Here is a 26,067-nt window from a genome sequence, read left to right as displayed (position 1 = left end):
TATAAAATGCATCCCCCTTCCTCCCAGATTTGGGGGGTGCGTCTTATAGTGCAAAAAATATGGCAAATGGAACAATATAATTGTAAACTATAAATTACTATAAATGAGTGAAGAAGTTTTATCTGAGCAGCTCTTCAGTGGAGTGAGTTGAGGTTTCTGGTGAGGGATTACAATCTAACGGGGGCATTATCTCTTTCAGAGAAGACCCCAACATCAGTGTCCTCCATGCAGTAGCTCATCCTCAGGCTCCATGAGATTTCCTTACCTGTTATGGTGATTTGGTGACAAACAGGTCCTCTCCAGCCATGGCGACAGAATGAGGTAAGATATAGTTTCCACAAGGTTGTCCCGTTTTATGTGTGTGCCATAATAACATGTAACCAGTGTCTAACTCAGGGTACTTATTTCTAGAGTGAAGTGGGACCAGAAGTATTTTCTATAACATCAGCCCCTCCTAATGGGGGAAGACTAGATAGAATTTCTGGCCTCCCTATAGACTGAGTCAGAAACAAAGAAAGGAAGAGATTCATCCTACTCCTAGAAATATCTTCTGCAAAGAATGGTAATTCTGCTCTTTCCTCTTCACCCCAGTGGTGTGCTGGAGCCAGTCGGTACTACTCCTCAGCAGTCAAGTATTAAATTTTCAAGAATTTTAAGAACTGGTTGTTAAACACAGCTGGTATGAACAAATTATGTAAACTTACTACTAAATGAATTATCTTACAAAACTAAGATAATACTCAAAATTTGTCACTTCCTATGGTTGTTTTTTGCTACATTTTAATTCTACTTATACTTTCAAAGTTATTTACACCTACTATAATCATATGGTTGGAAAAACCCTAACAGTGACCTTATGTACATACCTTCTTCGCTCCACGCTTAATGGTGTCACATTTCTAGCTTGAAATAGGTCATGGTGGGAGTATTTATCCCACGGAGACTGACAATGCTACGGATTGGATCAGGGGCACCTCCCAGAGTTATCTTTTCAACACTGACCAATGCACCATTCCTTTAATCCATTTGTCAAATGCTTTGGTTAGTACTTGTAGGGCATCCAAAGTCTGAAGCTGTGGAGGTAGTTGGCAATGCAGCTTCTGGAATCAGATTCAAATCAAATTTGAATTCAGATCTTCACTATTTACTCACTGTGCAACACTGGACAAACCCTTTTTGTGTATCTGTAAAATGAGAATAAAAGAAAAGACTACCTACTCCATAGTATTGCTTTGAACAAACAATGCCTAACACAATGGATGTATTAGGATTATTTTAATTTAGATAAAATGTTAAATTATGACATGGAAGCCTCTTTCTAGTCCTATCATACAAATGATTTTTTAAATCAGATATCACTGCTAAATTTTATCAAATGCTTTAACATCTTCGTTGATTAAGAGTTTTTTACTTATGACATGTTAATGTGGTGAGTTACATTGGTAGAATTCCTAATATAAGAACAATCTTAAGTCCCTGGAATGAATTTCACTTGGTAATTATGCTCTATGTTCTTCTTTCTTTTTTCTTCCTTTGAATTTATTGGGGTGACACTGGTTCACAAAACCATACAGGTTTCAAGTGTACAGCTCATCAAAACATCACCTGTGCGATACACTGTGCACTCACTACCCCAAGCAAAGTCTTTCTGTTGCCCCTTTCACCCCTTTTCCAACACCCATCTACCCCCCACTACCCTTTCCCTCTGGTTGTCACCACACTGTTATATGTTTTTTTGTTTGTTTGTTTAAATCCTTCTACCTTCTTTCTTGCAGCCCCCCCAAACCCCCTCCTTTCTGACAGCTTTAGATCTGTTCCCTATATTCATGCACGTTTCTATTTTGTTTAGCAGTTTATTTTGTTCATTACATTCCACACATAGCCCTGGCTGGTGTGGCTCAGTGGACTGAGAGCTGGCCTGCAAACCCAAAGGTCACTTGTTTGATTCCTTGTCAGGGCTCATGTCTGGGTTGAGGGCCAGGTCCCCAGTTAGAGACATTCAAGAGGCAACTGATTGATGTATCTCTCATACATAGACATTTCTCTTCCTCTCTTTCTCCCTCCCTGTTTCTCTATGAATAAATAAGTAAAATCTTTTTTAAAATTTTACATGTAAAGTGAAATCATATTGTTACAGAAAACATCTCAACCGCTTTCGGGTGTATGGAGTGGAACTTTATTTACACGGCGTGAACTCAGAGGAGGCAGTCTCCAAATTCTGGGCCCAGAGCTCGGGCAGCGGCTTGTTTATATAGTGTGGCATGCAGAAGAGATTTTACTAAGCCTACATGACAGAAGCAGGTTTACAGAAGCAAGAAAGCAGGGCTGCTGATAGGGTCATACAATGTTCTTTTGTTCTTCTTAGTTACTTAGTTGCTCACCCTTCCTTATCTTAGTGACTCAGCAAACTGGACTGTGTCCTGACTTATCTGGGCTTGTGTAAGCAGGTTTCCTGCTACAATATGGTATTGTCTTTTTCCTACTGGTTTATTTCACTTATCATAATTATCTCCAGGGCTATTCATGCTATTGCAAAAGGTAAGATTTCTTTTTTTTGCTGGGGGAGGCAACTAGTACTCCATTGTGTAAATGTACCACAGCTTTTTACCCATTCATTTGCTGACTGGCATTTGGGCTCTTTCCAGATCTTGGCTATGGTAAATAAGGTAAATAACACAGCAATGAAACAATGTTTCAAATTAGTGTTCTGGGTTTTTTCAGATATATTCCCAGAAGTGGGATCACTGGGTCAAAAGGCAGATCCATTTTTAATTTTTTGAGGAAACTCCATCCTGTTTTCCACACTATTCTTATTATGCTGATGGATTTCATTAACTTGTAATTTATTTAGCCTAGTTCATCATTATAAATAAGTTATCTTCACAGTTTTGTGCTCTTTTGCAGGTTTTGGTGTCAAAGACTTGATGACTTTGTAAAAGTAATCAGGAAGCTTATTTTTTCTGTTCCTATGAATAGTTTCAGTAGACTTCAAAAATATCCAATTGCTGCAAGTTTAGAAAGAACTTGTAGAACTGTCAGGACTGGAGCTCTTTGTCAGCTTCTCTAGTTTAAAAGTTCTCAAACTTGGCTGCACTTTGGAATTAGCCTGAGTCCCTCTGAATACATTCTGTTTTGATTAGTCTGGCATGTGGCCTGGGAATGGGGGCACATTAAAACCCTTCAATGTGCCTGATAATATGAAACCAAAGTTCAGAACTGTTGCATTTCTTTTACTTCTCTAAGGATATTAGTTTAATTTGGTTTCTATCTTTTCTTTAACAAATTTTAGTGATTTCTATTTACCTGGAAAGTTATCTTCCAGACTTTCAAATTGATTGTCATAAGATTTTGCAAAGTACTGTTGCATAATTTTTTGTGTGTGTGGCTGTGATTATTTTACTTTTTGTTATTTTTTATTCAGTTTACTGGGGTAACACTGTTTAATAACATTACATAATGTTCAGGTGTACAAATTATAATTCAACTTCTGTGAACTCGACTGTGTGCTCCCCACCCAAAGTCTAGTTTCCTTCCATTACCATCTATTTGGTCATCTTTACCCACTTCACCCTTCTCCCTCCCTTTTTCCCTTCTGATAACTACCATTCTGTTGTACGTGTGTTTGAGCTTGTTTTTGTTTGTTGTGTTAGTTTATTCATTTTTGTTTTGTGGTCCACCTATGAGTGAAATCATACAGCTTTTGTCCTTTTCCATCTGACTTATTTCACTTAGCATAATACTGTCAAGATCCATCCATATTGTCACAAATGGCAGTATTTTATCTTTTTTCTGGCATAGTATTCTAGTGTGTGTGTGTGTGTGTGTGTGTGTGTGTGTGTGTGTGTGTGGTGTGTGGGCACACCTTTATCCAATCATCTATCAATGGATACTTAGGTTTACATTTTTTATTTGTAATTTGCATGTTTGTGCTTCTTTCCCCCACCTCATTTGTGGACATTGTTGTGAGATAAATAAGTAGTTTGTCTATTTTATTGGGTTTTTAAAGGCCCAGTTCTCCAATCTAGGGCACATGCCTGGGTTTCGGGCCAGATCCCCAGTAGGGGGCACACAAGAGGCAACCACACACTGATTTTGCTCTCCCTCTCTTTCTCCCTCCCTTCCCCTCTCTAAAATAAATAAATAAAATCTTAAAAAAATAAAATAAAGAGCCTTTTATTGAATTTATTAACTTTTTCCTATTTTTGTATTTAATAATTTTTTATGATCTTTATACATTTTCCATTTCTAGTCCTCCTTAGGTTAATTTTGTCTGTCTGCTTCAGACCTCCTGAGTTATTTCATTTTTATTTATTTCATGTATCACTATACCTTTTTGTCAAGTAGTAAAAAGTATGTCATGCCATTAACTTTTCCTGTAACAACTGTGCAGTATTTATTAATATATACTACTTACTACTTTTATTTTGTTTTTTAGATTGTCTGTAATTGCTGCTTTAATTTCCTTTTTGACCTAAAAGTTATTTTCAGAGGGCTTTTTATCAGTTTCTAAGTGGACAAGCTTATTTTTATAACCATGCCTCGTTTTATGGTTGTCACAGACTTGCTTCTGTATGAACTGGACAATCCCTCTAACACATCCACTTGATCTTAATTGAACATGTGTAACACCAGACACTTACAAAAGGAAAAGCAACTGACATATTCAATTTAACAGACAGAAACATTAGTGGCACCAACTGCCATTCCATCCCAGGCAGATTGATCTTTTAGCTTGAGCTGCCTTCTGGGGAAGGAAGTACTTGAGACTCAGCACCCCAGAATCCCAGGTCTGTAATCAGGTTTAAGGCTCTTTTCATTGCTTTTTTCACTCTAAGATCATTGCATTAAGCAAGAGTCAGCAAACTTTCTGTAAAGGGCCCAGATAGTAAGTATTTTAGGCTTTGTGTGTTGTGTTACTAACATTGCAAGGAACATACTTATAATAAAAAATTGTTCAGTTTTGAAAATCGCATTTAAATGGGCATGTTATAGTTTTATTTGCTACATCTGACAATCATATTTGCAAGCTGTATAATCTCTGGGCCAACTACTTAGCTCTGCTACTGTAGTGGGGAAAACAAGCACAGATAGTACATAAGCAAATGAGCGTGATTATGTTCCAATTAAACTTTACTAAAATAGTCAGTGGACTGTATTTAGCTTGAGAGCCATTGTGTTTGTCCACCCCTGCATTAGACCAGTGGATTTCAATGATTAACATGCATCAGAATCACACGAGGGATTTCTGGGCCCCAGCTCCGGAGTTTATGATTCCAGGGTGAAGCCCGACACCCTGTGTTTCTAATCAAGTTCCCAGGTGATGCTGCTGCTGCTGGTCTGCCGACCGCACTTGGGAGTACCACTGCATTAGGAAAAAATGACTATTAATTTTTTATTCCTCAGACCCACTCAGAGGAATGTAAACTTATTTCTTATTATTCATTTAAGATTTCAATAATCCTATGAGTCAAAAAGTTTAAGTGCTGAAATTTAAATATGCACATGGCCAAATCTTCCTGACCAGCAGGGCTTCTCTAACACACATGGGCTAATTATCGGAAGTTACTCCCCCTCAGGGAAGCATTAGAAAAAGGCAGCACTTCCACTGAGTTTACACAGCCCCTCACCGAGGGGCACAGCTTGGTGAAGTGAGCACAGGCTTCATTTCTGCATTCACTGTCCCTCCAGAGGTCTTCTGGCCCTGCGCCAACTACAGGACACCGCTGGTGGCGGGCTGATCAGAAGAAGGTTATCTACAATTTACCCAAACAATACATTCGGTATTGTTTTACTAAATGTAAAATATTCGGTAAGAGTTTACACCTTTTCTCAAAGTAAAAACAACAAACAAATACTATTTTCCCCCTTGAATGTGACATACTTTTTTCAGCTTTATTGGGATATAATTGAAAAATTTGTAAGGTATTTAATGAGTACAGTGTGATGAAAAATTCCACAAACTGACCCCTATAATCTTTTTCTCATACTTCAAGGAGAGAAAATAAACATAGTTTTAAGAAATCTCCTCTATACAGAAATTTAAGAATTTTAATGCCTATAGTGAGGTGAATATATTCTGCACTGTTTGGCTTTTTGAAGTTTTCTTTGTATCTAATATATCAACACTCTAACATATCAACACTATTTTGCAAATGTTCCATAACCCTTCAAAAGGGTACATTCCCTCTATAGAGGTGATAGAGTTTGAAATGTATCTGCTTATAAATGTGTACTTGTTAACATTATCCACGTTAGATGGATTCTCTATATCGTTACTTATTCCCCTGGTCTAATGACTTGGGATATAGTATAATCCCCATGAAGTCATGGAAGAAGTTCTAATGCATGATTTTATCTCTATATCCCTGGCCTTTAGAACAATACATGGAACACGGTAAGCACTCATTTAATTTTTTAAAATTATTATTTTTATTTTAGAGAAAGGAGGGAGAGAAACATCAATGTGTAGTTGCCTCTCACGCACTGCCTACTGGGGACCTGGCCTGCAACCCAGACATGTGCCCTGACTGGAAATCAAACCAGCAACCCTTTGGTTTGCAGGCCAGCACTCAGTCCACTGAGCCACACCAGTCAGGGCATAAGCACTCATTTATTAAATGAGTGCTTATTAAATGAATAAACTATTTGGGGCTATAACGTAGGGTGTAGTGCAATTGTTCCCAGTCCTCCATTTAAAAAATGAATTTTTGTCCTTTTTACTTTCTCCCTATTGGACTATAACTGACCCCCTCACCTACAATCAGCTGTAATTGCTGCATTTCTGCCTGAAGATACACTTATCTCTGCCACTTAAGTACCTGTGGCAGGTTCCACTCAGGCCTTGTGTTGGTCTTAAACATAAAAAAACAATTATTGAAAAGATATAAACTAAAATTTGATGTGGTTTTCTCTGTGGGTGATTCTTTATGTTTATTTATTTTTGCTTTACTTTTTTGGCATACTCCAGATGTTCTACAAAGAACAAGCATCTTTCATAATGAAGAGAACAAAGAAAATTTACAATTAGAAATATCAGTAATTTTTCTCTCTGGTATTTTCACTCTCTAGTTCAAATTCTACTCATTGAGATTACACAGAAAAAGTACTGTAAATTCTCACTCTGGTGCAGCTCAGTGTTTTGGGCATCCTTCTGCAAACTGAAAGATCGCTGGTTTGATTCCTGCTCAGGGCACATGCATGGGTTATGGGTTGGGTCCCCAGTTGGGGGAGTTTAAGGGACAACCAATTGATGTTTCTCTCGCATATTAATATTTTTCTCCTTCTCTTTCTCCCTTCCCCTCTCTCTAAAATAAATAAATACAAATCTTTATTTTTAAAAAGAAATCATCTTTTCCAGATGGAAAAACCATTAACATTTAAAGGGACCTCTCAGATTCTCCCTGAGTCTTCCCTTTAAAGTTTCCTTCAAAGTTTGTCACATGAATGGTCCTTCACCATCTTGTCTCTGAACATAATCCCATTGGTGGATAATCCTTTAAAATAGAGCTCCCAGACTGGATGCAATATTTCAGGTATAGCCTGATCCACAATAGAATCTCTCTTGATTCATAATACTGTCCCACAATCACAGCCTACAATAGCTACAACAGCCCTGGCATTTTCAGTGCCCACAACACTGCTGACTCATGAGTTTACTGAAATTCCTGTCTTTCATTTCCTTTGCGGCAATCTGTTTTCATACAAGTAGGTAACACCTATACACAGCTCTCTCACCTGTGCTTTGCCTGTCCTCCCTCCTCAAAGCAGGTCCAGATGGTGGCCCTAAGGAACAGAAGTATCCTTGTGGGCTTTGAGCAGAGCTCCCTTTCCACTCAGGCATCGCTCTTTGCCCTCTTCCTAGGCGTCTTCCTAAAGCCTTGCCACGGCCATGAATGGCCTCATCATCTTCATCGCCTGGACAACCCCAGACTTAACAGCCCCATGTATGTCTTCCTTGGCCGCCCATCCTTCCGGAATATCTGCCTAATCACCACCACTATCCCAAAGATGCTGATCTACCCGGTGGTCAAGAACCACACTCCTTTGCCTCCAGCCTGACTCAGATAGAGGCTGGGTTTTGGTGTGGGTGTGGCCAAGGGCATCCTCTTGGCTTTTATGGCCCATGGTCATTATGCTATCTGCCAACGGTTTAGCCACGCCCAGATGGTGAGCCAGCATGTCTGTGTGAGGCAGGTGAGTAATGCCTGGTTCTTTGGGCTGATCAATAGCATCCCTCTTGATTATATGATTTCATGGTCCATTTTTGTAGAGAAAACTACATAGAAAGCTTCTTCTGTGAGGCCCCCATAGTGATCACCCTCTCTGTAGAGACCCTCCATTTAGTCTGAGGGTGACCCTTGCCAATGCCACAGTGGTGGTGCTCATTGTCATCTCCCGTGCCCGCATCCTGGCCTCCATTCTCAGCAGAGCCTCCTCCTCAGGCGAAGGGAAGACTTTCTCTGTTTGCAACTCCCATCCGATTGTGATCATCTTTTCTATACCTTGGCCATGTTTTCTTATGTGAACCCCAGCAGCACATATGGCCTTGACAAAGACAAGCCTTTTTTCCTCCTCTACATCATCACTACCCCCATGTGCAAGCCCATCATATACAGTTTTTAAAACAAGGAAATGAAGAAGGCCATGATGAGGGCCTTTGGGAGGGCCAGCCTAGCCCAAGCACAGTCTGTCTAGTTAGAAGACTCCTTCGGGGGACGGTCCCTCCTCTGTCCCGACAGCTGGGTAACTCTCCATGGCCGAAATGTTCCAGGAAAGGACATTCATAGCTTCCTTTCTACTAGCATCAGACCTGGGAGACCCTGTTGATGTTCTTGTTTTATTTTCATCTCTTTTACTGTTGTTCAAGTGCAGTTGTCAAGTGCATTCAGTGGGATCTTATAAATACACAAGTGCACTTAATTGCATTTCATTTTATTTGTATAATGCTTAAACCTGCTATTCCCAGCCTGTTTCACACAGACATTCATTAGACTTTTTTTCTCTTTCAATTTAATCACTTGTCTGCTTTTCTTTCTCAAATTCTAATCTCATATCCTTCATCTACCCTGCTCCTATATGAGAAAAATAGGGGAAGTAAGAAGAAGAGAATCAGGGAGCAGGACAGACATTAAGAAAGGTCAGTTAGAGAAAAGAAGAAAAACTAAGGACCAGCAGCCTGAAGTCTATCTTCTTAGCCTCTACTGGCCTTTGTGGGGGCATCAAAACGCTGACAGTGCAGTTGGTTTATTTATGCTTGAGTGTTGTTGGGGAAGGGCAGGTGGAAGAGGCCAGTGTGTCAAAAACCCTGTCTCCTAAATCCTTTAGTTTCTTTAAGTAACTTGACTGCTTGATACTTCCCTTTAGATCCAAGTAGTAAGTGATTAAAAAGCTGCTCAAGTGACCAGTTTCCTTTCCTCTTATTCATACTCCAAAATAACTCCCCTCTCCCTAGTGCCTTCCTTTTTCTCAATCATCTTTCATTTCATGTGGGCTCAATCCTATTCCACCTTACCCCCTCAGGTTAAATAGATCTATTGCATTCCCCGTACTTTAAGGACTATCTCTTCACACTTCCTCCAGCATTGCAGAAGCCTTCTATTTGCAACCTTGACTTCCCCAGTTTCCTCTAGCTTCTCTTAAGGAAACCTAGCATCCTTTAAGAAGGGTATTATATTCTTAGCTTTGAGTTCCCTTCCTTTGAAAACTGCATCTTTCTCATGCCCATTTCATAACAGATAGGAAAGAAAAGGGAATAGGTACCAATAAGATGAACGGACCTCATTTAAGATGCCTTTCAAATAGATGTACTACCCTTTCCACATCCTCCTATCATATTCTGCCATGTGCAAGGACTTAAAGCAGTAGCTTCATTCCACAGATCTTCATCTTTTGAGTCCAAGCATTGGCTTTTTTTTTTTTTTATAAAAAATACAAATTAAAAAAAAAGGTTTTTCCTTTAAGGGGGGGGGGAAATCTTTTGGGCGGGTGGGTGGCCCTGTTTTTAGTACTCATTGCTTTAAAATCCTTTCTCTGTTTAAAATGGGTTAAATTTTCCCTTTCAAAAGGAAAAAAAATAAAAGGAAAGAAATAAAGGAAAAGGTGTGGAAAGGGGGCTTTAAAAAAAGTTTCATGCGAAATAATTTCATGGCTCACATTTAAATGCCCAGCATTGTTGTTTGCCAACGTCATAAATGAGACACAGTTCTAGCTTTTAAAAGCTCTAAGTCTAACCGGACAGACGAAACCAAATAATGGTAATACAAACGGCAAACATTTTAAGAGGCCTATTCAAGGAACATCGGATAATAACAGCAGCTCACATTTATTAAGCACTTATGTTCTGATAGCTTTACATTAATCACAACAAAACCCTCGAAGCACTAGCATTACCTCCATTTTTGAGAAGCAAAGACGAGGGTCATAGAGGTTAAGTGATTTGCTCAAAATCACGCCGCATTTCAAACTGAGGCCCATCTCCAAAGCTAACACTCCTAAGGAGGTCCAGTAACTGTCCGGAAAAATGGGGCTGGACTTACGCCAAAAAGGTGATATTAGAACTAAGCTTTAAGGAATAAGCAGTGATTTGTAAGGCAGAAAATGGGGGAATGGGAGTTACAAACTGGGGAAGAGAAATTACAGGCCAGAACTGCCTGATTCGTCGTTAAAATGCTGCATTCGACGTGGCTGGCGGAGGGTGAGTAGGGAAGGGAATGGTGGAAAACTCAGGCTTTGTGACCATATCACGGTCGTCTCAAGGGCGAGCGCTTTCTAGTTCACGGTCCAGGACTCCCGCCAGGCGGGAACCAACGCTGCGGGAGGGCTCTCGCGCAGCGGAAGCCGCAGCCCCGGACGCACTTCCCTTTGCCGCAGCATCTGCCCTGGATCCAGGGCCCGGAAGACAGAAGAGGAGGTCCCGGGGACCGCGAAAACCTATGTAATAACCAGAAACTTCCCTGGAAATGCACGTCCTTTCCCAGTCCCTTCTCGTTGCTGCGATCCGGGTTACCCAAGCTACCCAGTCCCTTCTCATTGCCGCGATCCGGGTTACCCAAGCTACCCAAGAAGTGGTCCTGACCCAGTTACACCGGGAAAGGAGGACGTGGTCGGCACTACGAGTCTGTGGCCAATCAGCCTTCCAAGGCCTCTTGGATCACCGCCGTAGCAACCAATGAGAGCCCTCTCCACGGCCGCCCCGCCCCGCGGGATAGCGCGACCACCTCGGAGAAACCACCTCCCACTTGCTATTTTGGGAGACTGGGGCACACCCCCCGCCCCCGCAGGAGTTGCGGGCGGGAGGTTTGGGATCCCGTGGCAGCGGAGTGGAATCGGTGAAATGCCGCGCACAGTTGGAGGAGGACGTGATGGGATGGGGGCGGAGCAAGGCTGGAGGCAGGCCTGAGCTGAGATGTAGCCAATCACTTCGAGTCACCATGGCTCCCAGTCTTGTCCAACGATCCCTAGCCTAGTTCTTTCAGGTGACAGCCAGCCTCCTCACCCCCCTTTTTAGAGAATTGCATAACTGTGGAGTTCCTCTAACCTCTTTCGGACAACAGCAATATTCCTTGAGCTTCCTTACCTCCCCTCTCCGGTTACCCACTCCAGAAAGTCGTTCTGGGTTTATTTCTTTCAGTTACTTTCAGGACCTGTGCGTTTTCCTACGACTGTACTCTTTCTTCTCTGTCCACCTGCTACCCCGACCCCCGGGTTTGATTCATTTTTGAGTCCTAAGCACCATACCTGGCCATAGGAGGCGCTGTAGCGCTACTTCCGCGATGAAATCTTAAGCGGAATCCTGATGTATTAACCAAATAAAAGCAAAGGTGTGCTAGTAGGAGTGAAGAAGGAATGTCCGGAACCCTGAGCTGGCAGGCAAGCCCCTGAGGCACCTATTATTAGTTACTGACTTCAGCCGAAATGTTCGGTTTAATACAGAGAAATGCGGTTTACCCGAGACAGTAAAATTAAACATCTGGAGCCTTTAGGGACACCCATAAATCTCATCTTTTTGGACTTCCAATCTGGCTACATAAACATGTCTGCTTTTATTTTCCAGTTTAAAGACCTAAATGTCTGTCTGCCTCCTCAGGTGAATTCCTCACCCTCTTCACCCAGCTATGGGTTTATGGGGCTGACCCGCGTGGACCACCTAGAAAGATCCCCTTACCTCTTTGGTGTTGTATTGTGTCCAGTCAATGGGAGAGACACAGGCAGAAGATCAAATGGCAGTAGGAGTGCGAGGCTGCGGTATTTAATGCTCTGTTTCATTCCCTGTGGGGTTGTGGCAAGCTCGCTTGAGTCCCTCTGGCTAAGATCTCAACGCCTGTCGGCCGGCCCTCTCTACCTAGTTCTCTCAAGTATGTCCAAGTTCTGGAGCTGCCATCTCCCATTACCTGTGTTTGGAGGGGGCGGGACCAGGCTCCAGGGTTACCACAGCCCAGGCCAAAATTGTGGGAAAGGAACCCAGGACAGTTCTCCATTTCTAAGTTCTGGAACCGCCATCTTCCAAGACCGTTTCATTCTTAGCCCCTGTAATAAACGATTCCCCTGTGTGATATCCCTATACCCTGACCACACCTTTGTAAATAATCCCTTGTTAAACCCTCCTCAAACTATCCTAATTTGAGTAAGCCATCTCTTTCCTGAGAATACCCCGATACAAGAATATTCTCTCTTACTGAGGAAATGAAACAGATGGCTGTAGGACAGCGAGCCTGGGCTTTGAAGTTAGACAGAACCGTCTCATGTCATTCAGTCATTCATTCATTTGCAAATGTTCTACTGTCCAATTAGCTGTGGAAGACATTTTAGAGAATGCTTGCACATGGCCCATTCTGCAAGAACACTCTTCTCCACCCACAGGGGTGAGCCCTGACTACCAACTTAGAACCACCGGACAGCCGCCAGCACCACCACAATCAACGCAGTGGAGCTGGATCAATTAAGTACCCTTTCCTGGGAGTTTGGGATTGGTATGCAGTGGAGATAGTCGTTTCTGGGCTGGAACAGGCAGACCCTCAAGCTATGGAGCACTTAATCTTTTTCCATGTGTGAAAAAGCAAAGAAAGTTAGCAGGCAGGGAGAACAGGTCGAAGTCAGAGGACAGCAGAGGTAAAAGACCACATCTCCAGACAAAGGGGCTGAGATGACCCTGGTGTTGTCGGTCAGCCTGGGCTGCCCAGTTGCATTCTTGCTTTTGGGTTTTGTGAGATAAACTTGCATCCCTATAATAAACATTTTTTGCTTCAAAACTATTACAGATGGGTTTTTATTTCTTGCAGCCAAACAAGTCTTAACTAAGACAATATCTACCTTTATGTGGTTACAAGGATTAAATTAGATGAAATGTTTCAAACATCTAAGTCAGTGCTTCCAGCCATAAACAGCACCTCACTGCGCTGAACAGCACACTTATCTGTTCTTTGTACTTCTTAGTGGGAATAACAAACCCATTCTGTGCAGTATTTTTGCAAGATTTTCCTCATTCCAGCTTTTCTCTTTCAAGTTCTAGGTGGTGACATATTTGTGTTTGTGTTTCTGCTTTGTTTTGAAGTTTTTGTTCCTCAAAGGATTGGGTTAATCATATTCCTCAGGCCATTTAATTGATCCAACTCCACTGCATTGATTGTGGTGGTGCTGGTGGTGCTGGTGGTGCTGGTGGTGCTGGTGGGGTGTCCCATGGTTCTAACTTGGTAGCCACACACATCACGACACACCATCACTGGTCCCTGCAAGGAAAGCCCCTCTTGTTTTTCCTTTCTATCTTTCTTTCCTTCCTTTCTTTCTTCTTCTCTTTTCTTTCTCCCTCTCTATCTTTATATCCTTTGTCTCCACTCCCATTACTACCCCCACACAATACACAATTTTCTAATGTGCTTAACGTGTAATTTCTATTTAAATATGTTCTAAGAAAATAGTTCCTTTGTAGTTATCTATTTTCAAATGTACTCCAAAGCCACCAAGCTATGTCTTACTATGTCTTAGTTTTTTCACTAAGCACTGTCTTCCATCTCCATCCACATTGCCAGATGCTAACATCCAGTCTGTTACACCACACGAACATCTAGCAGTCCGCAGTGGGCGCTCATCGTGGGGCACCTGTCCACCCCCCAGGGATGCACACACATTGACTCCAACTCCTCACCACTACAGATAACCCTGCAATGAACATTCTTGTTTTAGCCCCTTCTGGATTTGTAAAGGATGTGTTTTATATGACTTAGGAGAGGAATTGTCTGGCCACAGTGTATGAATCTTACATGTAATGTGCCCAAGTAATGCCAGACTGCCTTGTAGAAGTGATAAAACCACTCTTGCAACAATACAATGTTCTAAATTGCCACGTCCCTGGCATTTGTAATTATCTAGATTTCTTGTTTTTGCTGGTTTGATAGGTGTAAACTGATCTCTCATTGTTGGTTAATATGCATTGACTACTAGTGGTTTTAATTAAATTTACATATGCATATTAGCTTTTTCCTATTCTATAAATTGCCTATTGATTTCTTTTGTACTTTTTGGGGGGGATTCATGTCTTTTATCTGTTTGATTGCAGGAGTTCTTGTATATTCTAGGATGCTATTACACCCTTGTCAGTTTTAGACAAAGCAAATATTTTCTTTATTCTGTCATCTGCCTGTTAACTTTGTCCCTGGTGCCTTTAGCAGAGCATAATCTTTTTTGGTAGTCAAATTCTTCATTTTCGCCTTATGTTTTGTTTTTTTTTTAAGTGTTGCAGCGTGTCCATTACTCTCTTAGTTGTGCCTGCTCTCTGCCTGACATCTCTAAATCCGAGTTCATTGTAGGGATTCTGTAATCCTTCCGTCCACTCCTCTTCATTGGACTCCAGAGTAATTGCATGGACTGAATTTCAGTCTTAAGAGAAACCCATCTTCCTTGAGCCTTTCCCCCCATAGAGTCTCAGGCTATGAAAATTGCATCTTTTAACTCTTTGGAATCAGGCTTCTCATCACTCTCACCTTATCCCTTTGGCTATCAGGAAGAACCAAAATGGCATGCTTACTTTCTCTCAAGATTTTCCTCACTCCCGTTTCACTAATCAATTCCATTTTGTGGGTCAAAATTAGATCCAGAATTGCAGCTCTTGTTTGCCATTCTCTTCCTTCTGAAGAATTATATTAATTAAGTCAAGTTTCCTTTTAATTCTGGAACTTGGCTTTGTACCAGTTTCATTAACTTGTTCCTGGGTCCTATAATCCAGTTTACGTTTTGGCTCTAACACAACTTTATAATGACATCACTTCTTGTCCCCTCTTTTAGCCTCACTTAAATAATTTCTTTCTTGTTTCCATTCCCGAGGATATATAATCCCATAAAAGGCTAACTTCGTGATGTAATGTGCCACTATGATTTTCCTTCTATTACTTTCTTCTGTTTTTATTTTATTCCTCCTACTTACTTCATTTTGCCTCTTTCCTTCTAGTCTTCCTTTCATCCCCATCCTTTTTCCTTCTCCTTTCCTTTTTAAATTTTGAACTGCTGGGGACAGGGCTGACTTTCTGTAGATCATGGCAAAGAAGCTGCTTGTGTCTCAGGAGACAGAACCGCCTGTGTGTGTGTCACGTGACTGGCGATTCTTTTCCAGTTGCACATCAGAACCTGGTTCTGTTTCTCTGGAAAAATGCAGGGTGTCTTTTCCATTGCATGTTTCGGGCATGAGTCCCATCCTTCCATGTTTCTTTATATCTGTGGGTTTTAATTTCCCTCATTGCATAAAGTCCCATGTTCTATTTGTATGTTTCCTGCAGCATGTGCACTGGTGTAGAGGCCTAAGTACTCCCTGCCCCCAACCCCTTTCCACTTACTTTTTCCAGAGAATTACAGGATACACCCCTGCGACTGCTTTTCATCCAATGTCATACTCAATGTCCTCTGCAGTATAAAATTTTGTGGGTTTTCTCAGCGTTTTAAAAACTTTTGTCATCTTCATTTTATCTTGTCATGCCCACATCCTGGCCACCAGCACACACACACCATCCCCACTTTAAAATTAAAGTGCGTTTCGTTCAGTTAACAATGCTAACAGAAAACAGATTTTGCTTTCAATATTCTGAGAAGCACTCTGTCCCAATTCAAGAATGTGTCATTCCTTCATCAGTGAGCAACTAAGGGCAGGTTCCACGATTTCTTGGAGTCTGCTCCAGTGCATGGGAGGCAGCTGGTAAGTACTTGCTGGCAGATTGACTCAGTCACAGTTCCCTTCTTGGCTTCTCTTTATCATCATGCTCTAAAAGAAATTTTGACTTTCCCTTTGTATCCCCAAAGCTAATTCCCAGCCACCCTATAAGCTTACCTTAGCACGCCGTAACCACGCACGGCAGAGTAAGGTGCAGTACCGTGTAGTGGGGGTGGGGAGCCTGCTGATCTGTGCAATTCACACAGGGTTCTGGTCCTGATTCTGTCATTAACTACGCAGCCTTAAGTGTGTCATCCCATCCATTTCCTTAAATATATGCAATGAAATATTTATTCACTGTAAGTCCCCCGAAAAGAAGGCTGTATTTTTATAAGGCACATATATATAAAGTATCACCTTTTAATAAAGTGGTAGAAATAAGGTAAATTTTCCCAGCCAGGGGAACTACATATGAGAGAAACTATTTTTCTCAAAGTAAGAGAAGGAATTTGTGCATTTTTCTGAGTGGGCAAGAGGAAGAGTACGGGAGGAAGGGGGAAGGGGCTGTGTAAGGCACAGAGTCCTCGACGGGAACGTTCCTTGTGATCATTCCCTTCTACATTTTTTTATTCAAGTCCACAGGAAAAATGTTAAAATGCCTAGTAGGATTATATATGAAACCAGTGAAAGTGCTATTTTATGTATCCTAGAGTTGATAAGGAGTCAGCTGAGGCAGTTTGCATGGATGCAGGTGTGGATGCAGGGGAAGCAAAAGCAAAATAAACCATAGGACATTGTAGAAATTGTATGAAATGCTGTGGAATTCTCAGATTTTGGAAGTTAAATTTGGGCCAAATTTAATCAGATCTCTGAAACATAGCAGTCTCTAAATTTTCTTTCAGCAATCACATTTTTGAAGATTCTAAGAGATGGTGACATGTATTTTTTAAAGATTTTATTTATTTTTAGAGCGGGGAAGGGAAAGAGAAGGTGGGGTGAGAATCATCTATGTGTGGTTGCCTCTCACACACCTGCAGCTGAGGACCTGGCCTGCAACCCAGGCATGTGCCCTACTGGGAAGTGAACTGGCAACATTTTAGTTCACAAGCTGGCACTCAATCCACTGAGCTACACCAGCCAGGGCAGTGTCATATTATTTTTATTCTTAGCTCTAACATCTTAAAATTTTTCATCTTAAAATTATGTATTTGTGCCTCGACTAACTATCTATTTTCTGCCTATGAGAAAAGTCTGTTACTGCTGATTTTGTTGATTCCAGACCCCCTTTCCCCAGCCACACACACACATTTTAACATCTCTGAAGTGGGGTGTGTCTTACAGACAATATTCAATGTCAGCTTCCAACTGCTGTCGGCCAAGCAGCAGTTATGACGTCGTTGTCCTCGCCTGCACATGCCCGGGCCTGGTTGTTATTCTGGTGGCATGACTGGAAATGTGCAAGCCCTTGCTATTTCATTCAATTAACTATTTAAAGATCATTTGAAGGGATATTAGACTTCATTTTCATCTGAACATTGTCCTTGAACACTTCCTGGCAAGATCAAAAAAGTCTCAGCTTTAACTCCTGCAGAATAGGTGTTGTGGCCTGGAAGAAATCCCCGGAGACGATGGTGAAGCTCGCTCTAAGCGATGCTGCTGTGCTAACATTGTAATGGCCCAGAAAATAGAAGTCCATGGTAAACTACAGACATCCACAATCTGAATCAATAAGTAACTCAGGAGTATCGGGCTCAATATGAAGAAATTAAAAGAATGCTATAGTGACTTTCAGTTAAGTTTGCGTGCACTGTAGCAATATATAAGAGCTTTATTTCTAAATAAGTCTACATGAGCTCTGTAAATAAGAGCGAAACTTTAAAATGTAAGTGATAAGAAAGCATAGTGATAGTTTAACTGGCAGTATTTTTAAAATTTGTTTTCTAAATAATGATGTGCCACACAATCAATGGTGCCTTAAAGTCAATAAAATAAGGTCAGCAATACTTCCGAGACTATAAAAATGAGAAAGCAGTTCTAGCTCTGAAGACAGTCACACTCTAGACAGGGGAATGACAAGCACATAAATAATAATAGAAGTAGCCCTGCCTGGGTGGCTCAGCTGGTTGGAGCATCGTCTCGTGCACCAGAAGCTTGTGGGTTCTATCCCTGGTCAGGGTGCATGTGGAAAGCAATCCATGAATGTTTCTCATGTCGATGCTTCTCTTTTTTTTCTTTCTTTCCCCTTCCTCTCTCTCTAACATCAATAAACATATCTTAGGGTGAGAATTGTTTTTAAGGAAAAATAGAAATACAAAAAAAATTGGGGCATTTAGAGGGGGAAGAGACTGCATTAGGAAAGGCTCCATGAAGGAAGTAGCATTTGAGAAAGGGCTCAAAGAACTGGTAGGATGCCAACTGGCCGAAATGGAATGGAGTAGAAAGAGTAAAGAGAATGAGCAAAAAGTCAGTCAGAAAAATGGGCATATCTGGTACATGGTGAATAACATATTTGGACTATAATACTTGTTAACCTCTTTGGCTTTAGAGACTTAAGAATTTAATGAAAGCTATGGATCCTATTCCTAGAAATAAAAGGAAAATTTCACAATAAAAAGCTTTGCATATTTTTTCTGGGGATTTCCCATTTCCAGGTAGCACAAGAGAGGGAAGAGGGAAAAACAGCCTTGGGGGATATGCCAGGAGAAGCTGGTGCAGGTGACCGAGGCTGCGCAAGTCCCTTTTCTGAATGAGAGATGTGTTTCTCTTGGGAAGACTAAGAGAAATCAACCAAGGGCCAGGGGGACTTATCCTGTCCATCCATCCAGAGAGTAAAAGGGCTGGGATGCCCTTGGGAGTCATTACTAGCTGACTGGATGGGAGGGACTGCCAGCTGATGAGAAGGTGGCTAGAAGATGCACCTGGGATTTAAAAGTGTGGGTGAAAAATATACCAGGCCTTACTAGGGAAGACCTCAACTCCTCCCAACCACTGGATTTTATATTTAATTCAAAATATAAGGGAGACATGATGCAGATTCCTGAGAATGAATGTTCAGAGCTGTGGTTTAGGGAGAGTAATCTTTAGGATTATAGGTGTGTAAAAGGCTGGAGGAGACTGGTTGGTTTATTGCAGTTGGTTGCTATATTCTTCAAATACATTTTATTTATTTAATTTCCTCTTCCGTCCCCTCTACCCACTACCTGGCCAAGAGCCAGGCCTTTAGTAAGCATTTGGTAGCGCTCAGGGAATTCAAAGCCATAAATTTCAAGCTTTTGAGGATTCCCTTGTAATGCTCCTATTCGTCACCAGGTGGCACCATCACAGCATTATTTACAGAGCAGGCTTCCTTCTTAAGCACAGTGCTTCCAAGCAGAAAGGCTGTTTCTCTAAGGAAATTCACCTCTGGGAACATTCTAGAAGGGGGTAGGTAGTTGGGGAAGGGGTATGGTATCTGGGATAAAAAGAGTCAAGAATACTCCTTTTGTCCTTGTATATCATTTCTTACTGTATCAGAGTATCTTAACTGAATTTCTATTCCTAGGCATGTAGATGGGGAAAGATGACTAGGAAAATCTGTCTTTTTTCAAAGATACGAGCAGTTTTCTGTTTTGCAAGAAGTATAGACTTAAATGCATTTGGGAAAGAACTGTTCCTAATTTCTGGGAAGACTTCTGGGTAAGCCATTTCTTTGTATGCATCAAGTAGAGACCGCACTCTGCAGTGATGCTGAGGCCTCCTAACTGCAGATTTATGTAGGCCACTTTGCAATTCTTTGAGAAATAACTGTTTCTCAGGAACAGAGTTTAGCTGTGCCAGGCTAAAGTTGTAGCGTATCTCTACAGAGTTGTATGTGTTTGCACTTTCAGATTAGGAGCTAGCCCTTAGAGATTTCTCCTTAGACCATTGAGAGGCATGAGTGTAAGTATTAGATCCTTAGCACATTGCAACGGCTGTCAAGATAATCTGAACTGTTGAGTGGGCTATGAGTAATCAGGTTCATGTGAGGATTTCAATTCAGTGGAAATACTCTGGAGGCCCCAGGAGGCATATTGCCAGTTCAGTACAGTACTAGTTCAGGTAGAATCATTTATTTCTTCCCCGTTTTGTTTTTGTTTTTTTTTTTTTTTTAGAGAGAGAGAGGGGAAGGAAGGAGAAAGAGAGGGAGAGAAACATCAATGTGTGCCTCTTGCACCTCCTTCACTGGGGATCTGGGCTGCAACCCAGGCATGTGCCCCAACTGGGAATTGAACTGACGACCTGGCCTGGTGGTCAATCCACTGAGCCACACCAGCCAGGGCTCTTATCTGGTATTTTTTTTTAAGTTAAAAAGTCTCATTATCACCCTGGCAGGTGTAGCTCAGTGGATTGAGCACAGGCCTGCGAACCAGAGGATCTCGATTCAATTCCCAGTCAGGGCACATGCCTGGGTTGCAGGCCAGTTCCCAGCAGGGGGTGCACAAAAGGCAACCATACACTGATGTTTCTCTCCCTCTCTCCTTCCCCTGTAAAGATAAATAAATAAAATCTTTAAAAAAAGTCTCATTATCCTTTAGCTCAGTGATTCTTACTTTTTCACTTTACCTTTACCTCTTTAAGAATTAAGTTTAAATAAAAGATATTCTTTCCAGGGAATGTACATATTTACATGATTTTTGCATTCAATTTTAAGGGGCTACGGCCCTTTGAAGATCGATAATGACCCTGTCCATCAACCCCTGGTTAGGAACCTAACCTGAAACTCACTAATCAGGACCATTTCAAAGGAGAAATGCAAGAGCAGGTAGACAGTAGGGAGGGAGGAGGAGGTGGGAGACTAACCTGTGCTGGAGCCCTATGAAATGCTGGTACAGGTGACTGAAGAAAGCTGGAGATGTTTATATCCATCTAGACTTGGAAGGAGCAGGTGGAGTACTTCTAGGATGCCCTGGGCTATGGGGCTGATGACACATTTAAGAAAGTGAACACAGCAAGGGGAACCAAAATGGAGTCCAGGGTTGAAGGACTCAATCAGATCTTTCTAGAGATTAAAAGGCTATGCTGCCTTGATTGATGGCAGACTCTGGGCTACAGGAAATGGGAAAGAGGCGTAAGAATGGAGCTATGTCAGGGATATCTGGGGACATCAGCATCTTCGAGGAGCAGGTCTAAAATGCCATCTTCTTGGTGCCTTTACTGTGTTATCACCCACTGAGCTTTGAGAAGGGTCATTAACCCAAACCTGAAATGGAATTTCATGTTCCAAATGAGAAGCTAAAAAGTGACCAAAACTAACGTCATTTCCTTTTCAGGACTCTTACTCTTGATTGGGAAAATAAGGGATCTCCTCCTTGTCTGATGATCCAAATAATAGAGCAATTAGCAGCGTGGTTTCAATCTAGGGGTCCTTTAAGTCAGAAGACCTGGGTTTTAGTCCAGGTTTTGCCAAGTATTAGCTGTGTGACCTTGAGCAAGGCTTGGAGTCTGTTTCTGAAACTGTTAGGTGAAAATAGGAACAGTGCCTACTTCATATGGTGGCTGGGAGATAAAATTGAGCAGTGTCTGGCATACAGTAGGTGCTCAATAAATGTTGTTATTGGTGCTAAATACTGGCACTATAACAGGAACCTACTTCCCAGCTTCTTACCAGTGACACTTCTCCACCGTATACTTTAGCAGCCCACTTTAAAGGCCCAGCCCACATTCCCCAAACACTGGGCAACCCAGGGCTTCCTCTGGTCATCCTGTGTGTACACGGCTGGTCCTGAAGAACTTCTTGGCCCATGACTTTTAACAATTATAATGAAAAGGCCCACGTCAGCTCAGAAATCTCACCATTCCCTTATACTTGACTATCCTGAAGGATAAGAGTTCTTTAGAGAAAGATTACATAAACTCTGTTTCAGTGCTGGAACAGAGAGCTTCTAGAACATTCTCTAGGTCATTTTGTTTTCCCAGAGAAGTCAGTCATTACCATTCCCCCACCCACCCCATTCCAAGAGAACTACATATAAGAAAACTAACATTTGTACAAGACTTCCCGGGAGCCCTGGATATTTTTCTCCCCCAAAACTTTTTGTCCCCATTTTACACATGCAGAATCTAAATCTCAAGCATTCGTTCAGTGCTGGAACTGAGATTCAAGCCCAGATCTGTGACTCCAGAACTCTCTCCACCGCAACCAGCAGCAAGCGCACACACACAGAGACAGAGACACACACACGTCCCATCCCACCCCTGCTCATTCTTCTTCCAAATTTTCTGGGGCAGCCTTGGGAAATCTCTGAAGCCCAGGGGAGCTGACTAGAGCTGATGTCAGTCTAAGCTCCCTGGGGTAAGGCATTCTCCACTGGCGGCCTGAGGCAGGCACTGCAAGTTTCCTTTGTGATGTGTGTGATTGCCAGCAATCCTTCACAAACAATACCCCCTCCTGAACCCTCCCGTGAAACAGGTGTCAGGCCGTTCCAGGACTCGGGTTTAGAAATCATCTCTCGGGGGCCAGGTGCTTCACTGAAAAGAAGTCTCTTGCACATTTGGAGTTCTGGCTACTAAAAAAGCCTTGTCAGTTTGGGAGTCTCAACATGTACCCGGTCCTTTGCCAGTCCAGGGAAAGGTCCCAGGGGGTCAAGGTCCAGGATGGAAGGGAAAGCAGAATTGTAGGCAATGCCTGTTCTGACTGGAGCAGGTACAGTCATCTCCCTGGAACCAGAAGCAAGGGGAGAGGAGGGAAGACGTGGCCCCTGTAGTTCCCCCAGAGTCCCAGTTCAGGTAGTGAGCCAAGCCCAACCCCGATATCCCCCTAGTACCAGTCGGCAAGAAGGGGAGATGATGCCTCTTTATTAAGGTTAACACCAAGAAAAGCATTGAGAAGGAATACACAGAGGGGAGGAAGGGCACACAGTCACCACTTGAGGAGGTGGAAGGGAGGCACATCAGTTAAGAACCTCAGGACAGTCACATGCTGCATGCCCTGACTCGGGGGGGAAAGAGGGAAGGAGAGGGGTAAGCGCCATGATAGCCTGGGGCTCACAGAAGGGTCTGAAGCCCCCTGAACCTAAAACCAGAGCCACATCCCCTGCCCCTCAGGGCTCACACACTACTACACAAGTGGACACACCTAACACACACGAGACACAGAAGCAAGACCGAGAGGCAGTGGGCAGGGATATATCAAAAGGAAAAGGAACTGAAGTTAAGCGGGTGTAGCCAGGAGAGAGACAGTTTTTAGATGCGGCCCCCAAGAGCCCCTCAAATGTCCCCTAAATCTGGGCTGTTGCTGAGAACCCCCAAGTCTCTGCCTGTGGACTGGGCTCTTTGTTCTCTAAGTCCCAGTGAGCGGCAAAAGCAATTCCAGATGTAGTCAGTGACAAGGCAGGATCCGTTCTGCATGCAAAATCCTAGAGGTTGAGCTATTTTGTCTTCATGCACATTCACAGCCAGCTCCTCCTAGCCCAGGAGCCCTGGGAACCCTATTCTCCCAGATTCCTAGGGCTGCAGTTCCCTCCTCAAGCCTCCTTTACCAATCAGCAGCCGCAAAGATCTGTGTGAGGGGAGAGGCTTCTGCAGAGCGCCGAATATCTTGGATTTCAGCAGAAGGGGAAATTTTCTGTTGCCAGAACAGAATATCCCAATTCCTTAATTTCTAGGTAAATCGTTAGAGACTATTGCCATAGTCCTAGCTAAGTCCTTTTTCAGAATAGAAAAAGCAGAGTTTTATTTACACAATTCAGGGGTTCTCCTGTTGGCTGAGGAGGGGGAAAGGGCAGGGCAGGGATGGATGGGAGTCCAGAGATGGGCGCTTCCTCTCCCGGAACCTCACCTTTCCGCAGTTCGCTACGTCTCGCTTGGTTAGGCAGAAAGAATTCTCGAGGCTCCCAAAGTCCTTCACCCTAGAAATCCTTCCTCAAGGAGTCTCTCTCTGCCTGACCCCCAGAGCAGCGGCCGGAGGGAAGCGTGCTGCACCGCGCCGTTCAGTCCACTCACGTCATGCACTCGGAAACCCAAAGCCAGCTCGGGAAAGTAGTGCCCCACGGTGCCCCTCACAGGGAGGCCTCGCCCTCCAGCTGCAGCAGGGTAATGTCGGGCAGATCGAGGGGCTCCACAAGTGGCCCGTCCCCCCCAAGGAGACCAGCACAGGGGCTCTCCGAGCCCTCACAGTGACTAGTGGGTGTGGAGGAGCGGGGCATTTCCTTCTCTTCTTCATCGTCGTCGTCCTCGTCCTCAGGTTCGCGACCCAGCAAAGCTCTGTCCTCGATCCCAGGCGAAGGGGTCTCGGGCTCTTTGGGGGCGCCCGGGCAGCTACCTTTGCCGCGGACCACGCCCAGGCCGCCCTGGCGGGGCGCCGTGGTCATAATCTGGCACATTGAGACAATGGCTCGCTGGTTGGCGCACACATCGTCTGAGAGCACCTGAATGTGCGAGGCCTGTTCGTCCAGGGCGCCCCGCATGGCCCTCACGTCCTCAAACAGGGCCTGCAGCTGGGCCTTCAGGTGCTCCATTAGTTCCTTCATGCCGCCGTTGTACTCGCCGGAGATCACGTCCCCAACGGCCGGCACGGTGGACACCTCCAGAGGTGCCGGCATGTCGCCGCCGTCCTTGGTCATGATCTCCAGCAGACCGTCCTCCATTGAATGGCAGAAGCGGGCGGTGGCCGCTGTGGGTCGGACCCAGCCCGACTCCCGGAATGAAGGAGGGGGGAGGGGGAGAGGTCCCCGGAGCGACAGGGAGGAGCTGAGGTTAGAGGAGGCTTCCGAGAGGGGCGGGGAGCCGACGTGAGGAGAGGAATCTCGGCGGAGGGAGCAGCGGGATCCGGGGAGGCTCGCAAGAGCCTGCGGGACGAGGACCCGAGCGGAGTCCCAGGGCCGGCGTCTCTCCCGCTCACCCCCGGGCGAAGGCGCCCTGCCCAGCCTCGCCTCTGGAACTGCACCCGTGTCAGCGCCGTCCTCTCGGAGCCACGAGCAGCAAGTGCTCGCCGATTTCCTGGGTCACAGAAGCATTTGCGGAGGGGCCCGGGTCGAGACCAAGGCCAGCAGCGGGTAGGGATCGGGACTCCCCTCAGCCGTTAACTGGCAGCGCCCGCGAGCGTGGTTGGAGCGGCAGGGGCGGGTCTCCCAGCGGCGCCGCGGATGCTCCCCTGTTTCCAAGGCGACGCATGCCACGTAAATGACGTGTGTCGCCGTAGCAAGCAGGAAGTGGAGAAGAAAAGGGAGGATGGCCTGGAAGCTGCAGTGGGGCTCTGGTGTGTGAGCCTGCGGGAGGGGCGGGAGGGGAGGGAACGCTGCAGTGGACCCCGCTGAGGCTGGGAAGAACGTGTGGCTGCAGTATTTCTTAGGAAAGCACGAGAGAGCAGTTTGCTGCATAATCCCCCAAGTCCGGCAGAGGTCGTCCCTTCCCCGGGCGCGGCACTAGGCACTGAACGCGACTGCCTTGGAAGGGCATTCACGCTCCCGCAGTCCTTGCTCAGAGGATGGCGCTACAGCGAGTCTGGCTTCTCTGTCCTCCGGCCGTGTCCTCCAGCCGTTCGCGGGAAAATAGACTGGGTAGAGAAGCGGCCGCTAATAACCCCAGACTAGAGCGGAGCGCGGTGGCGCTCTCTGGCAGGGCGGTGGAGGTGCAGAGGCGGGGGAGGGCGCCCAAAGGTTTCCTCCTCTCGGTCGCTGCAGTAAATCAGCCCTCGAGCTGTATATACCACAAGAACGAGGAAGGATGGGATTCCCTCCCGTGGAAGACCAAAACACTCCTCCCTAGGGCACTGAGGTTTTCCACGATGGTGAGACAGAGTACTTAAATTTTGAGAATGAAAACTCCACAAGGACAGAGAATTTTTGTCTCTTCCGCGCCCTCTATTACCATCACGGAATTCCCAGAACCTAAAATAGTGCCTGGCACGTAGTAAGTAAATGTTCAATACATTTGTTGAATGAATAACATGAACGACTATGTCCCATTCTCTCATCCAT

General features: G+C 44.0%; 2 protein-coding genes across 2 annotated transcripts; one reads left to right on the top strand and one right to left on the bottom strand.

The window, feature by feature from the left end:
- The first annotated feature begins 7,773 nt into the window (after nucleotides 1-7,773).
- Nucleotides 7,774-8,694, top strand: LOC119041464 (olfactory receptor 10AD1). Its single transcript, XM_037134785.2, is given in 6 exon segments — nucleotides 7,774-7,872; nucleotides 7,874-7,919; nucleotides 7,922-8,245; nucleotides 8,248-8,319; nucleotides 8,322-8,492; nucleotides 8,495-8,694. Coding segments are annotated over 6 exon segments (912 nt in total).
- A 14,231-nt stretch (nucleotides 8,695-22,925) lies between these two features.
- Nucleotides 22,926-24,900, bottom strand: CCDC184 (coiled-coil domain containing 184). Its single transcript, XM_037135727.2, has one exon. The coding sequence runs from the start codon at nucleotides 24,733-24,735 to the stop codon at nucleotides 24,148-24,150; it is 588 nt and encodes a 195-aa protein (XP_036991622.1). The 5' UTR covers nucleotides 24,736-24,900; the 3' UTR covers nucleotides 22,926-24,147.
- Between the last annotated feature and the right edge of the window lie 1,167 nt (nucleotides 24,901-26,067).

The sequence above is a fragment of the Artibeus jamaicensis genome, unplaced genomic scaffold (genome assembly GCF_021234435.1).
Source record: "Artibeus jamaicensis isolate MK-2021 breed Jamaican fruit bat unplaced genomic scaffold, CSHL_Jam_final contig_233, whole genome shotgun sequence".
Classification (NCBI taxonomy): Eukaryota; Metazoa; Chordata; class Mammalia; order Chiroptera; family Phyllostomidae; genus Artibeus; species Artibeus jamaicensis.
Note: the sequence above shows the minus strand (reverse complement) of the source record. Positions and strands in the feature narration are given on the sequence as shown.

Excerpts from the sequence above, each read along its gene's own strand:
- CCDC184 (XM_037135727.2), bottom strand. The coding sequence starts at position 24,735 with ATGGAGGACGGTCTGCTGGAGATCATGACCAAGGACGGCGGCGACATG.